The 16,820-nt window shown below is 43.3% G+C and overlaps 1 protein-coding gene across 2 annotated transcripts in view; it reads left to right on the top strand.

The window, feature by feature from the left end:
* LOC132819813 (tubby-related protein 4-like) overlaps nt 1-16,820 on the top strand; it is a 405,797-nt gene that overhangs the window by 50,766 nt on the left and 338,211 nt on the right. For both annotated transcript variants that reach the window (XM_060831613.1, XM_060831612.1), the window contains exon 3: nt 13,942-14,103. In XM_060831613.1, the coding sequence (XP_060687596.1) occupies nt 13,942-14,103 (162 nt within the window). The remainder of the gene's footprint in view (nt 1-13,941; nt 14,104-16,820) is intronic.

The raw sequence follows: 16,820 nt of genomic DNA, 5'->3' as shown, positions 1-16,820 counted from the left end.
GCATCACAATCAGAGGAGGAATCTGGTGAGTACGAGCAGGTGAAGAAAGCCATCTTAAGTGCACAAGACCTTGGGTCAGAAGCCTACCAACAACGTTTCAGGAATCTAAGGAGGGACTCTTTTGGAGTGGACTCGATGGGCCGATTGGCCTGCCTTCCACTCCTATGTCTTATGGTCTTATGGACTCTGGTCAAACATACAGTCATATCAAACAAAGATATAAGATAATCAGAGGGTTAGATAGGGTGGACAGGGAGGCCTTTTTCCAAGCATGGTGACGGCGAGCACAAGGAGGCATACCTTTAAATTGAGGGGTGACAGTTGTCAGAGGTAGTTTCTTTACTTGGAGTGTAGTAAGGATATGGAATGCTCTGCCTGCAATGGTAGTACATTCGCCAATTTGACGTACATTTAAGTCGTCATTGGACAAGCATATGGACGTACGTGGAATAGTGTAGGTTAGATGGGCTTCAGATTGGTATGACAGGTCGACGCAACATCGAGGGCTGAAGAGCCTGTACTGTGCTGTAATGTTCTATGTTCTAAAATAATTTTGATGGTGGATAAGGGCATTAAAAATAGAGTAAACGTATGATGCTAATTGGGAGATGATTTATTTTGGAGGAGGTCAAAAATTAATTTCTTGAAGTAGTGTGAACTTGTGGAAGAGCAGAGAGTTAAAGATTAACAGCCGGAATGGCTGATGATTATAAGTTGGTTCATAAATCAAAGTTTGGGTTCCAACATCAATTTTAATCCGTGAGAGAAATAAATTGTAAAAAAGAGAAGTCTTCATGTGTTAAGGAAAAAGTAGATCTTGGTGAAGATCATAAAGTGGGCGGCACGGTGTTGTGGGCAGCAAGATGGCTCAGTGGTTAGCACTGCTACCTCACTCTGCCAAGCACCCGGGTTCAATTCCCACCTCTGGCAACTGTCTGTGTGGAATTTGCTCATTTTCCCCATGTCTGCGTGGTTTTACTCCCACAATCCAAAGATGCGCAGTCCAGATGAATTGGTCATGCTAAATTGCCCTAGTATTAGGTGCATTAGTCAGGGGTAAATATAGGGTAAGGGAATGGGTCTGGGGAGTCTAATCTAAATAACATAAGGTAAAAAGGAAACCCATGAAGGGGAAAGAGAAGTTAAAAAGTTCCGGTGTTTTCACTGCAATATGTAGGCCACTAGAAATCACAGTGTTGGTGAAATGGAAAAAGCACTGGTAAGCCAGATGCAGGAAAACAGAATGAGCCAGTGAAGTGATAAAGGAAAACACGGTGGAAGCTAAAAGGTTGCACCGGAATGTACAACCTGGTTAGAGTGCCAGATCCTCTCAAACCATGTAATTGTGAAGGTAAGGTTTACTTGCCAGGAGCAGGCAATAAAGTGGTTACAATATGAAGAGATATGAAATCATGTTGAAACTTGAAAGGGTTCAGAAAAGATTTACAAGGATGTTGCCAGGGTTGGAGGGTCTGAATTACAGGGAGAGACTGAACAGGTGGGGCTGTTTCCCTGGAGCGTCAGAGGCTGAGGGGTGACCTTAGAGGTTTACAAAACTGAGGGGCATGGATAGGATAAATAGACAAAGTCTTTTCCCTGGGATCGGAGAGTCCAGAACTAGAGGGCATAGGTTTAGGGTGAGGGGGAAAGATATAAGAGAGACCTAAGGGGCAACTTTTTCCACACAGAGGGTGGTACGTGTATGGAATGAGCTGCCAGAGGATGTGGTGGAGGCTGGTACAATTGCAACATTTAAGAGGCATTTAGATGGGTGTACGAATAGAAGGAGTTTGGAGGGATATGGGCCAGGTGCTGGCAGGTGGGACTAGATTGGGTTGGGATATCTGGTCAGCATGGACGGGTTGGACCGAAGGGTCTGTTTCTATGCTGTACATCTGTATGATCTGTCAGTTTTTGATGTTGAGAGATGAGGAGATATTGCCAGAAATAGTGCTAGTACGTGGAATTCATAGTGAGACAAGAAGTGTTCCGTTATGTTGAGTGAGGTTAGATTGTCCAGTGAAAAGTGGAGATGCCGTGCCAGAGGTACTGGAAGGACTCTCGGCTCCAGGAATACAGCTTGTCCTTAGTCATGATAAGCTGGGTCACAGGTAGGACTGTTGCCTACTGTGGATGAAAAGCCAGTGAAAAATCAGGCAACTGAGGTATTACAAGAAACATGCCCTGGGATGTTTCCTGACAGTGTGGTAACGAGATCACAAAATCGCCAGTTGAAACAGGAGGAGAAATCAAATAAATTTGATAAGGAAGTTGAAATAGAATGGTCAGAAACCATCAAATGGTTGAGACAAAACAGGAACATGTGGAGGGGAAAAATGGATATTTTTGGCTCACAGAAATTAACTGAGTTACAACATAAATATGAAAAACTGAAGTAATTGTTGCAAAAAGTGTACACAGAAGAATCTGAGTGTATCCCTAGTGCTACTATCATAAAAATGATGGCTTAATGAGCAAACGGAGGAGTTCTATGATTCTTGATCACATTCAAACAGATGAGAAATGGGTGGAAATACATCAAGAGATCAGTCTAAGACCGGTACAGTTAGCAAAAGTAGCAAGTCAAACAGTTGGGGTAGGCAGGAACAAAGCAGGGAGCAAGGTAGGACTGATAAATTAAACTGCATTTATTTCAATGCAAGAGGTCTAATGGGAAAAGCGGATGAGCTCACGGCCTGGTTAAGAACATGGAACTTGGATATCATAGCAATAACGGAGACGTGACTCGGGGATAGAGAGAACGGGCAACTTAATATTCCAGGATGCAAAAGCTGTAGGAAGAATAGAAAGTGGGGGGAGGGGGGAATCAGGGGATGAGGAGGGGCATTTTTGATAAAGGGATAATATTATGGCTGTACTTATGGACGATGTTACGTTGAACACATCCTGGGAAGTTATTTGGATGGAACTGAGAAATAAGAAGGGGATTATCATCTTGTTGGGATTATACCATAGATCCTCAAGAGTCAGTGGGAAATTGAGAAACAAATTTGGAAGAAGAGCTCCGTTATCTGTACAAATAATAGGGTGGTTATAGTAGGATATTTTTACTTAGATTGGGACTGGGTAAAAACAAGGGCTGCAGATGCTGGAAACCAGAGTCTAGACTAGAGTGATGCTGGAAAAGCACAGCAGTTCTGGCAGCATTTGAGGAGCAGGAAAATCGACGTTTCGGGCAAAAGCCCTTTATAAGGATGAAGGGCTTTTGCACGTAACGTCGATTTTCCTGCTACTCGGATGCTACCTGAACTGCTGTGCTTTTCCAGCACCACTCTAGTCTAAACATAGATTGGGACTGCCGTGTGTTAAGGATTTAGATGGAGAGGAATTTAAGTGCGTACAGCAAGATGTTCTGCTTCACTATGTGGATGTTCTTGCGAGAAAAGATGCAAAACTTGACCTACGCATGGGAAGTAAGGCAGGGCAAGTGACTGAGGTGTCAGTGGGGGAGCACTTTGGGGCCAGTGGCCATAATTCTCTTAGTTTTAAAATAGTGATGAAAAGGATAAACCAGATCTAAAAGTTGAAGTTCTAAATTGGAGGAAGATCAATTTTGATGGTATTAGGCAAAACCTTTCATAGTTGATTGGGGCGGATGTTTGCAGGTAAAGGGACGGCTGGAAAATGGGAAGCTTTCAAAAATGAGTCCAGAGATAGTATGTACCTGTTAGGGTGAAAAGCAAGGCTGGTAGATGTAGGGAATGATTAGAGAAATCGAGGGTTTGGTTAAGAAAAAGAAAGAAGCATATGTCAGATATAGACAGCAGAGATCGATTGATTCTTTAGAGTTTAAAAACAGTAGGAGTATACTTAAGAGGAAAATCAGAGGGCAAAAGGAAGACATGAGATTGCTGTGGAAAATAGAGTTGAGAGGAATTCAAAGGGATTTGATAAGTTCATAAAGGACAAAAGGGTAAGTAGGGAGAGAATGCACCCCTCAAAGATCATCAAGGCAGTCTCTGTGTGGAACCACAGGAGATGGGGGAGATACAAAACGAATATTTTGCATCCGTGTTTACTGTGAGAAAGACATGGAAGATATACAATGTGGGGAAGTAGATGGTGACATCTTGAAAAATGTCCATATTACAGAGGAAGATGTTTGCTGGATGTCTTAAAATGCATAAAGGTGGATATATCCCCAGGACCTGACCATGTTGGAAGCTGGGGAACTGATTGCTGGGCCCCTTGTTGAGATATTTGTATCATCGATAGTCACCGATGAGGAGCCTGAAGACTGGAGGTTTCCTAATGTGGAACCACTATTTAAGAAAGGTGGTAAGGAAAAGCCGGGAAACTATAAACCGGTCAGCCTGATGTCACTGGTGAGCAGGTTGTTGGAGGGAATCCTAAGAGACAGGATTTACATGTGTTTGGAAAGGCAAGGACTGATTCAGGATAATCAACATGACTTTGTGCATGGGAAATCATATCTCACTAACGTGATTGAGTTTTTTAAAGTAACGAAGAGGATTGATGAAGGTAGAGCAGTGGACATGATCTATGTGGACTTTAGTAAGGCGTTCAACAAGGTTTGTCATGGTAGACTGGCTAGCAAAATTAGAACACATGAAATACAGGGCGAACTAGCCATTTGGATACAGAACTAGTTCAAAGGTAGAAGACAGAGGGTGGTGGTGAAGAATTGTTTTTCAGACTTGGAGGCCTGTGACCAATGGTATGCCATAAGCGTTGCTGCTTTCTGTCATTTATATAAAATGATTTGGATGTGAACTCAAGAGGTATAGCTAATAAGTTTGCAGGTGACACCAAAATTGGAGGTGTAGTCAACAGTGAAGATAGTTACCTTAGTGTAATGAGATCTTGATCAGATGAACCAATGAACTGCAGATTGGCAGATGAAGTTTACTTTCGAAAGGTGTGAGGTGCTGCATTTTGGAAAGGCAAATCAGGGCAGGAATGAAACATTTAATGGTAAGGTCCTGGGGAGTGTTGCTGAGCAAGAGCCCTTGGAGTGCAGATTCATAGTTCCTTGAAAGTAGAGTTGCATTTACATAGAATAGTGAAGAAGGCATTTGGTATGCTTATATTGGTGATAGCATTGAGTCTAGGAGTTGGGAGGTCATCTTGTGGCTGTACAGGACATTGGTTAGGCCATTTTTAGAATATTGAGTGCAGTTCTGGTGTTTTTCTGTGGGAAGGGTGTTATGAAACTTGAAAGGCTTCAGAAAAGATATTTGCAAGGATGTTGCTAGGGTTGGAGGTTTGAGCTATAGGGAGAGGCTGAATAAGCTGGGGATGTTTTCCCTCGTGCGTCAGAGACTGAGGCGAGACTTTAGAGGTTTATGAAATCTTCGAGGTGACCTAAGGCGTGACCTTAGAGGTTTATGGATAGGATAAATGAACAAGGTCTTATCCTGAGGTGGAGGAGTCGAGAACTAAAGGGCTTAGGTTAAGGATGAGGGGGGAAATATTTAAAAGAGACCTAAGGGACAACATTTTACACAGGGTGATGCATGTATGGAATGAGATGCCCAAGGGAGTGTTGGAAGATGGGACAGTTACAACATTTAAAAGGAATCTGGATGGGTATATGAATCGTAAGAGTTTGGAGGGATTTGAGCCAAATGCTGGTAAATGGGATGAGATTAGTTTAGAATATTCGGTCGACATGGATGAGTTGGACTGAAGGGTCTGTTTCTGTGGTGTATATCTTTGATTGTATGTGAGTGAGTGGGTATCGGTGCTGAAGGTTCACAAGAAGACAGTGTGAAGACAAAGACCTATCTGATGTTTCTCCAGGAAATTGAATGTTTGTCAACAGAAAAAAATTGCGAAGGAGAATTTGAATTTGGTGTTGGCGCCAAAACGTTTCAACACTTATATTGCCAGTTATGTGTATGATTCAATCATGTATGCTGATTATAACCCATTTAAGTTTTTAGAGAAGTTTAATAGAGTCATAGAACATAGAACATAGAAGGATACAGCGCAGTACAGGCCCTTCGGCCCTCAATATTGCGCCAACCGAATCCTACCTAACCTATACTAGCCCAATAACTTCCAAATGCCTATCCAATGCCCGCTTAAATGACCATAAAGAAGGAGAGTTCACCACTGATACGGGCAGGGCATTCCATGAACTCACAACCCGCTGTGTGAAGAATCTACCCCTAACATCTGTCCTATACCTACCACCCCTTAATTTAAAGCTATGTCCCCTAGTAACACCTGACTCCATTAGCGGTAAAAGGTTCTTAGTATCTACCCTATCTAAACCCCTAATCATCTTATACACTTCTATCAGATCTCCCCTAAACCTTCTCTTCTCCAATGAGAACAGCCCCAAGTGCCTCAGCCTTTCCTCATAAGATTTTCCTACCATTCCAGGCAACATCCTGGTAAACCTCCTCTGCACTCGTTCTAAAGCTTCCACATCCTTCCTATAGTATGGCGACCAAAACTGCACACAATACTCCAGATGAGGCCTCACCAGAGTCTTATACAACTGCAACATGACCTCAGGACTCCGGAACTCAATTCCTCTGCCAATAAAGCCCAGTACACCATATGCCTTCCTCACAGCACTATTTACCTGGGTGGCAACTTTCAGAGATCTGTGTACATGGACACCAAGATCCCTCTGCTCATCCACACTACCAAGTAGCCTACCATTAGCCCAGTAATCCATCATCTTGTTATTCCTACCAAAGTGAACGACTTCGCACTTAGCTACATTGAATTCCATTTGCCACATTTCCGCCCATATAGCACAAAAACAGATCCTTCGGTCCAACCTGGCCATGCTGACAAAAATTCCAGACTGTTTAAATGGTGCTTATTATTGCAGCCATTCAGTTTGAAAATTGTACGTGACAGAACGAGAAAACGTAATTGTTGACTTAATGACTGAAAAGACTTGGGTGAAAAAATGAATGCATTCGATGGTTGAAGGAAACACTGAAATAGAATGTAGTAGTGCATGGTTATAGTCAATGTATTTATTGTGGTGTACTAACAGGATAAGCCTAAGCAGTTTTAAAATGAAGCCATTTTTGTACATTGTCACACATTCCCCCTTAAAAGAATGAACAAATGTTGCCTCTTTAACAAGGTTATTTTGTCAGGACATTTTAAAGGCAGAGGGGTGCTGAGATATCTAGGAAGGAGCCTAGTTTAGCAATAGTAGGGGCAGTGACCAGTTCTCAGAGTTCACATTTTTTTTCTAGTTAGGTTTAATTGTAACATTGAGAAGCTGCATGCAATGGAGAAAGGTTCCAAGCTTCAGCAGATGGTTCCTGACTGGCTTTCTCTGTGAAATCTCTCCTGCCTATAAGAACCTGTTTGAATCAACCTTTTGCCAAGGGGTGTGTTTGTGGGATGTTGTCGGAATTGCATTAGCTCCTTATTAAGTTGCAGTAATGAGTCAGTTGAGTTTTCAAGCTATTAAGTTATTCTAAATTCTATTTTGTTTCATTCACGCTTCAACTGTATTCATAGAGGTATAGTACGGAAACAGACCCTTCAGTCCAACATGTCCATGCCGACCAGATATCCTAGCCTAATGTAGTCCCATTTGTCAGCACTTGGCCCAAAACCCTCTAAATCCTTCTTATTCTATAATCCATCAGATGTCTTTTAAATGCTATAATTGTACCAGCTTTCACCACTTCCTCTGGCAGCTCATTCTCTGTGAAAAAGTTGCCCCTTAGGTTTTTTTGTATATATTTCTCCTCTCACCCTGAGCCTATGCCCTCTAGTTCTGAACTTCCCCACCCCAGGGAAAAGACCTTGTCTGTTTATCCTATCCATACCCCTCCATGATTTTATAAACCTCTGTAAGGTCACCCTCAGCCTCTGATGTTTCAGGGAAAACAGTCCCAGCCTATTCAGCCTCTCCCTATTAGTTCAAAATCTCCAACCCTGGCAACATCCTTGTAAATCTTTTCTGAACCCTATCAAGTTTCACAACATCCTTCCAATAGGAATGAGACCTGAATTGCACACAGTATTCTGTAAGTGGCCTAGCCAATGTCCTGTAGGCAACAACATGACCTCTCAACTCCTTTACTCAATGCTTTGACTAATAAAGGAAAGCGTACCAAATGCCTCCTTTGCTTTCCTATTTACCTGCAACTCTACTTTCAAGAAACTATTAACCTGCAACACTCCCTAGGACCTTACCATTAAGTGTATAATTCCTGTTCTGATTTGCTTTTTCAAATTGTAGCACCTCTCATTTATCTAAATTAAAATCTATCTGCCACTTCTCAGCTCATTGGCTCATTGTAATCTGAGGTTTACTTCTTCGCTGACCTCTGCACCTCCAATTTTCGTGTCATCTGCCAACTTACTCCTATGTTCCCGATCCTTGTGGCACACCACTAGTCACAAACTTTCAGTCTGAAACCCTCCACCACCACTTCTGTCTTCTACCGTTGAGCCAGTTCTGTATCCAGATGGCTAGTTCACTCTATATTCCATGAGACCTCCCATAGGGAACCTTGTGAACGTCTTACTGATGTCCATATAGATCACGCCCACCACTCTACCCTCCTCAATCCTCTTTGTTACTTCTTCAAAAAACTCAAATCAAGTTTGTGAGATGTGATTTCCCATGCCCAAAGCTATGCTGACTATCCCTAATCAATCCCTGCCTTTCCAAATACATGTAAATCCTGTCTCTCAAGATTCCCTTCAACAAGTCCTTCTGGTACGTTGGTCTAGTGGTGTGGTTCTCGCTTAGGGTCTTATACTGCGCAGATGTGCGAGAGGTCCTGGGTTCAACTCCCGGATGATCCCGATTAGTGGGCGGCATGGTGGCACAGTGGTTAGCACTGCTGCCTCAACAGTGCCAGAGACCTGGGTTCAATTCCCGCCTCTGTGTGGAGTTTGCACATTCTCCCCATGTCTGCATGGGTTTCCTCCGGTTTCCTCTCTCAGTCCAAAAATGTGCAGGTGAGATGAATTGGCCATGCTAAATTGCCTGTAGTGTTAGGTGAAGGGGTAAATGTAGGGGAATGGGTTTGGGTGGGTTGCGCTTCGGCGGGTCGGTGTGGACCTGTTGGGCCGAAGGGCCTGTTTCCACACTGTAAGTAATCTAATCCAATCTTTTTAAAAAAAAAGCTTGCTCACCAGTCTATAGTTCCCTGGCTTTTCCTTACCCTCTTTTTTTAAATAGTGGAATCATGTTAGCCAACCTCCAGTCTTCCGGCTCCTCACCTGTGACTATTGATGATACAAGTATCTCAGCGAGGTGCCCAGCAATCCTAGCTTCCCACAGAGTTTTAGGGTACATCTGGTCAGGTCCTGTGGATTTATTCACTTTTATGTGTTTCAAGACATCCATTACTACCACCTCTGTAATGTGGACATTTTTCAAGATGTCACCATCTATTTCATCACATTCTATATCTTGCATGTCCTTCTCCACAGTAAACACTAATGCAAAATACACATTTACTATCTCCCCCATCTCCTAAGCTAAACACATAGGCTGCCTTTCTGATCTTTGAGGGGCCCTATTCGCTCCCTAGTTACCTTTTTGTCCTTAATGTATTCATAGAAACCCTTTGGATTCTCCTTAACCTTATTTGTCCAAGCTATCTCATGTCCCCTTTTTGCCTTCCTGTTTTCCCTCTTACGTATACTCCTGTAGCCTTTATAGTCTTGTAAGAATTCTCTATTTTTAAATAAATTCTGTATTGCTTAAAGCTGGGTGGTTTAACCAGCTGGAACATCCACTTCATATCTACCTTTACAATAAGAAGTAGTGAAGATCTAAGCTACTTTGTAAAATATTTGGAGGGTGTCTGACCTGGTCCATAACACCCACTGCAATTTACTTAGAGTCTCTTCTTTTGAAAACTCATGTATGAACATTAGTTCCTAGCTTTTGTCTGCTTGTAACCATGTCTCAGTAAGAGCTGTAAGATCACATCCATTAAACATCCATTCGTGGGTGGCACGGTGGCACAGTGGTTACACTGCTGCCTCACAGCGCCAGATACCCGGGTTCAATTCCCGCCTCAGGCGACTGACTGTGTGGAGTTTGCACATACTCCCCGTGTCTGCATGTATTTCCTCCAGGTGCTCCGGTTTCCTCCCACAGTCCAAAGATGTGCGGGTCAGGTGTATTGGCCATGCTAAATTGCCCGTAGTGTTAGGTATGGGATAAATGTAGGAGTATGGATGGGTTGCGCTTCGGCGGGTTGGTGTGGACTTGTTGGGCCGAAGGGCCTGTTTCCACACTGTAAGTAATCTAATCTAATCTAAACTCGATTTTATGCTGTTAATTCATTTATTTCAAATACTAGCACATTCAAATAGAGGAACATTTTTTAACATTTATTTTCCCCTTCGTCCCTATTTATTGTTGCTTTTCTATGAATAACACTCCATCCCTTCCTGTTTCACTTTGGGTATCACTTTTGAAATAGCTGACCTATTGCATAAAGATTTCCCTACACAACACACTTTATTCTTACCGTACAATTGAAATACATACAAAAAAGAATTGGCATAACTTTAGCTCTGTGGAAATACTTAACAAGGTAATATATATTTAACTACTAACCTATTCCAAAGTAATGGCATCACCGAAACCCACCTTTGGCAAAGACAAATTCAATAAAACTGATTCTCCTCACATGATCTCCAGCCCAGGAGAAATAATGCAGCAGAAAGAGTGCTCAAACGTTTTACTGTGGCAAGAGAAAGAGCTGTATCTCCGTTTCAAGTTCAAAACCTCAACTGAAAGTGAGACTATAACCCTGAGTCTGTATGTGACTGACTCCATCCATTCATGATTCTTTTGTCTAATTTAAAAATCACTTTTGGAGTCTAAGCTCCCCCCACATCTAAAGCAGACATGTCAGTTCCATGGTGTCAGCAGCCCTCTTCAAGAGCACAGGACAGAACTCTTCTTTAAAGGCACAGTATTGCCACCACATCCATGAGGGCATTACATTCTAGTACTTAGCTACTCCTACTAGAGATAGGGTAGTGCATGATGTAATCCTAGGGATAAAGTGATTGAAGTGTCAGTGGACAAACATTTTGGTGATAGTGAGCAGGACTTGGTAAGCTTCAAAGTCATTATGGAAAGGGATAAGATATTTGTGCAGAAGTTAAAGGATGGCCAAATTTCTTTATCGTTAGACAGGATCTCGCACAACATAGACTGGGAACAGCTACTTGTAGGTAAATCTCCATTTGAAAAGTGGGAGTCTTATACCTGTAATACAGTGAGAATTCAGAGCCAGCGTGCTTCTCTAAGAGTGAAGGGCAAGGGTAGCAAGTCCAAGGAGCCCTGGATGTCAAGGGAGAATTGAGAGTAAGATTAAAAATAAAGGAAGCATATATTAGGTATGCAGCATTAAAACAAGGGAGGTCTTTTGGAAATAGAGTGTAAAGGGGTGTTCTTAGAAAAAAGGACAAAGGGCAGGCAGAAAATATGTTTGGCTGATGGAATTAAGGAAACCCCCAAGGCATTTTCTAAGTATATTTAGAGCGAGAGGACTACCAGGGAATTAGTAGGACCTAATAGTGATCTAAGGAGCAATCTTGCATAGAGCCTGAGGGTGATGTCTGAAACGAATACTTCTCGTCTGTATTCACAAATGAGAGGGACTGGAAATTTGAGTAGGGATGGTGAGGTTCTAGGGTGTGATCAGAATAATGCGGAGGTGTGTTTTATCAGGGGTGGCATTGATTCCAGCTTTGGGTGACTGTGCAAACTCCACGCAGACATTCTCCCCATGTCTATGTGGGTTTCCTTCGGGTACTGTGATTTCCTCCCACAATCCAAAGATGTGCAGCTTAGGTAAATTGGCCGTGCTTAATTGCCCATAGTGTTCAGGGATGTGCAGGTTAGGTGCATTAGTCAGAGATAAATGTAGGGTTATAGTGTGGGGGAATGGGTTTGAGTGGGGTACTCTTTGGAGGGTCAAAGACCTTTTAGGCTGAAGGGCCTGTCTTCACATTGTAGGGATTCTGTGATTCTATGGTAATTCCCCTGGCCCTAATGAGAGAGACCCCACACTGCTATGGATGCACGGGAGCAGATCATAGAATCTCCTACAGTGTGGAAGCAGCCATTTGGCTTATTGAGTCCACACCAACCCTCTGAAGAGCGTCCCATCCAGACACACCCCATCCCTGTAATTCTACATTTACAACCTAATCCTATATTTACATAATGTGTGGTTTAGCATGGCCAACCAACCTAATGTGCAAATCTTTGGATTGTGGGAGCAAACCTCCACAGACACTGGTAAATGTACAAACTTCACACAGATGATTGCCTGAGGGTGGAATCGAACCCTGGTGCTGTGAAGCAGCAATGTTAGCCACTGAGCCACCGTGCTGCCCATTTTGCTGGTGCCCTGACAGATATTCAATGATTCGCTGGCCACAGGTGAAGTAGCAGATGACTGGAGGATAAATAATGTGGTTTCTTTGTTCAAGAAGGGCAATAAGGATTGGCCAGGTAATTACAGACTAGTTGGTCTGATATTGGTGATACTGCTGCAGTCCTTTAAACTGCTTGCACAAATCCTGTGAATGCTGGGAAGAGATGCACCAATACCAGCATCCTTGACCAGGCCAAAACCTCCAGCGTTGAAGTACTGGTCACCCTTTTCAGGTATGATGGGCTGGGCATGTCATCCGCATGACCTGCACTAAACTCCCCAAGCAGTACTCCCACCTTCGAAATGGCAGCTGAGCCCTAGATGGACAGAGGAAGTGCTTCAGTGATAACAAAACCTCACTGGTGAAATGTGGCATTCACACACACACACCTGGGAATCACTGGTTCAAGACCATCCAAAATGGAGAAGCATCTAGGAGGACATTGAGCATCTCAAGACTTACCACTGGGGAGAAATGGCAACCTAGTGAAAAGAGTGTGCTGCCACTCCAGTAGTCCACCGACCCTTTCCCATGACCATCATTGACCCATGTGTAACAGATGCTGTGGTAGGTAAATTGTTGGAAAATGTTTTGAGGGACAGGATTAATTGATACTTGGAAAGACAGGGGTAGTCAGTGGATTTGTTGTTGGATGTTCCTGTTTAATGAGTTTAGCTGAATTTTTGAAAAGCTGACTAAATATTATGATGAGGGTAGTTCAGGGAAGTATTTATACAACTTTATAGAGTATTGGTTAGGTCACATTTGGAAAACTGTGTGCAGTTCTGGTCAGATTGCACTGGAGAGGTTGCAGATGAAATTCACTTGGATGGAAAGTCTCCGTTCTGATGAGAGACTGGATAGGCTGTAGGGGAATCTGATTTGAGGTATAGAAAATTAAGTGAGGCATAGATGGTAAGATCATTAGAATCTTTTCATGATGGTGGATATGTCTAAGACTAAATGGCACAAGTTTAAGGTGAGGTCCTATTGGTTTAGAAGACATCTGAGAACTTTTTTTTCATCCAGGGGGTGGTAGAAATATGGAACCCACCAAGTGTTGGGTGATGGAGGCAGGTACTATCACAACATTTAAGAAGCATTTGGATGAGCTCTTGAAATGCTAGGGCACAGGTGACTTCGGATTAAGTTCCGGTAAATGGGATTAGTATAGTTTTGCGTTTGTTGATCTACATAGACATAGTGGGCCGAAGGGTCTGTTTCTCTGCTGTACGACTATGATTACAGAAATAGTCATTTAACACCCTGTCCTTCAGCTCCACATGTTTCCTCCTTGGATACTAATGTGCCCTGCTCTCGCCCTGGTTAAATGTTTCCCTTGAAATGGCACCATATGATTTTGTTTTATATTTCCCTTCTTACAATGCCTTGCTGCTTCTGATTAGTTTTAATGCTCTCTCCATACACCTAGTAATATGATTTGCTAGGATACTGATCACTGCATTGGGGAGAAATAAAAAGGAAAAAGAATCAAGAAATGCATGAATTATTTTATTTCAATTTTTTTTTCCCTTTGTTTTTCAGGTGAGCGACTTTACTTGGAGCCATGATGGTACACAGGCACTGATCTCTTACCGAGATGGCTTTGTGCTGGTTGGATCTGTCAGTGGGCAGCGACATTGGTCTTCTGAGATTAATTTGGATAGCCAGATTACTTGTGGAATATGGACACCTGATGATCAACAGGTACTGTAATTATATTGAATTTTAACGATCACTGTAATGTTTCAATTGAATATGTGCAAATTACTATGATAGAGTGCTCTCAGACTTTTTATGAAAAAAGGAAACTGTAAAATTTTATGGTCAGAATTGCATGTTTTGCAGTGTTTAGATCTTTGGGCTTGCCAAAATTTATCATAAATGTCTTGCACCTCGAGATCATCCACGAGCTGTTCCTCAGCGACATCATCCATGAAATTCAGCATATATGTTGATGATCACTTCCACCCAACCACCTCTCTCAGTCACTAGTATTTTTTGCATCCAGTTCTGGATGAGCAGAAATTTCTAGGAAAACTTTGTCCATGTTCCTTCGGCCCTGCTACAAACTATTTCTTAATCACCGGTCCCTTCCCCTGAGGTAGAGCCAGTATTTCTGCAACTTTGGTGGCATATTTTACAGCAAAGTGAGCTTTGGGCAATATATCCACTCCAAGATCACTTACCTTGACCTCTGTAACATACTATGAATCTGACCCACCACAGGTCAGCTGCTCTGTTGCTGAAACCCTCATCTATGCCTTTGTTCCCCCTTGATTTGCCCATTCCATGCTCTGTCTTCCATCTTTACCAACTCTGATCTCTCTATCCCAACTTGCATGAAGTTCATTCACATGTCACCCAGCGCTCTCTGGCCGACATCAGCTTCAGGTCTGATAGGAACACACTTATAAGAGTTTAATTCGGTTTCACATCACCTCTGTGATCTCTTCCCTCTTTATTTCTGGATCCTCCTTGCAAACTGACAAACCTTCAAGATTTCGATGCTTCTCTAATTCTTGACTATAATGCATCACCTCTGGTTTTAATTACTCCCCATATTGAAGACTGTGCCTTTAGTTGCCAAGGCCCGAACCACTAAAATTCACTCCATTAACCTCTGTTTCTTGAGGGTGTTCCCTAAAATTGATCACTTTGTTCAGGCTTTTAATTGTCTGTTGTAACATTATCTTCTTTAGCGTCATTTCAGATTTTTGATTGGTAATTCATCCTTGAAGTGCCTTGGTGGTCAGGACAGGGGATGGTTTAAGGCTGTTGTGTCAATGCAGGCTTTTGTCTCCAGCTTTTCCTTCTTTCTGACATTTATTAGTCAGACCAATAATGTAGTGAATCAGAATTCAACTTTCCCAATATTAACTATGATAGACAAAGTGTGAAAAGTGCAGTAAGGACAGAATTTTTAAAATGGAGAGCTTTTTAAGCAAGCATATAGAAAGCTAACAGGAGAGGGGGCACAGATGGGCCTAATTTTCAAGAACAAAACGAGACAAGTGTAGATGTATCAGTGGGGGAGCTTTTCATAGAATCACAGAATCCCTACAGTACAGGATAGACCCTTTGAAGAGCATCCCCACAGATCCACACTCTGCACTTAATCTCTGCCATCCTGCATTTACAACCTCGATTGCACACCTCTGGATGCTGAAAGGCAATTTAGCTGTTTATTAACTCTGGTCTCTCTATGAGAAAGTGAGGACTGCAGATGCTGGAGATCAGAGCTGAAAATGTGTTAAATGTACAGTCCCTGTACACCTCCATCCCCTATCACAAAGGACTCAAAGCCCTCCGCTTCTTCCTTTCCCGCCATACCAACCAGTACCCTTCCGCTGACACCCTCCTTCGACTGACTGAACTGGTCCTCACGCTGAACAACTTCTCTTTCCAATCCTCCCACTTCCTCCAAACCAAAGGAGTAGCCATGGGCACCCGCATGGGCCCCAGCTATGCTTGCCTCTTCGTAGGATATGTGGAACAGTCCATCTTCCGCAGCTACAGTGGCACCAACCCCCCCACCTTTTCCTCCGCTACATTGATGACTGTATTGGTGCTGCCTCGTGCTCCCATGAGGACGTTGAACAGTTCATCCACTTCACCAATACCTTCCACTCCGACCTCAAATTTACCTGGACCGTCTCAGACTCCTCCCTTCCCTTCCTAGACCTCACCATTTCTATCTTGGGCGACCGAATCAATACGGACATTTACTATAAACTGACTGACTCCCACAACTACCTAGACTATACCTCCTCCATACCTGCCCCCTGTAAAAACGCCATCACATATTCCCAATTCCTTCATCTCCGCCACATCTGCTCCCAGGAGGACCAGTTCCAATACTAAACACCCCAGATGGTCTCCTTCTTCAAGGACCGCAATTTCTCCCCAGACGTGGTCGACAATGCTCTTCACTGCTTCCCGCTCCTCTGCCCTTGAGCCCCGCCCCTCCAATCACCACCAGGACAGAACCCCTCTGGTCCTCACCTACCACCCCACCAACCTCCATATACATCGTATCATCCGTCTTCATTTCCGTCACCTCCAAACAGACTCCACCACCAGGGATATATTTCCCTCCCCTCCCCTATCAGGGTTCTGAAAAGATCACTCTCTCCATGACTCCCTCGTCAGGTCCCCCCCCCCCCCCACAACCCAACCTTCACTCCTTGCACCTTCCCCTGCAACCGCAAGAAATGCAAAACTTGTGCCCACATCTCCCCCCTTACTTCCCTCCAACGCCCCAAGGGATCCTTCCATATCCGCCACAAATTCACCTGCACCTCCACACACATCATTTACTGCATGCGCTGTGGCCTCCTCTATATTGGGGAGACAGGCCGCCTACTTGTGGAGTGTTTCGGAGAACACCTCTGGACCAACCAACCCAATCACCCCGTGGCTCA

This window comes from Hemiscyllium ocellatum, chromosome 10, assembly GCF_020745735.1.
Source record: "Hemiscyllium ocellatum isolate sHemOce1 chromosome 10, sHemOce1.pat.X.cur, whole genome shotgun sequence".
NCBI lineage: Eukaryota > Metazoa > Chordata > Chondrichthyes > Orectolobiformes > Hemiscylliidae > Hemiscyllium > Hemiscyllium ocellatum.
The sequence above is the reverse complement of the archived record's forward strand: the minus strand, read 5'-3'. Positions and strand labels throughout refer to the sequence as shown.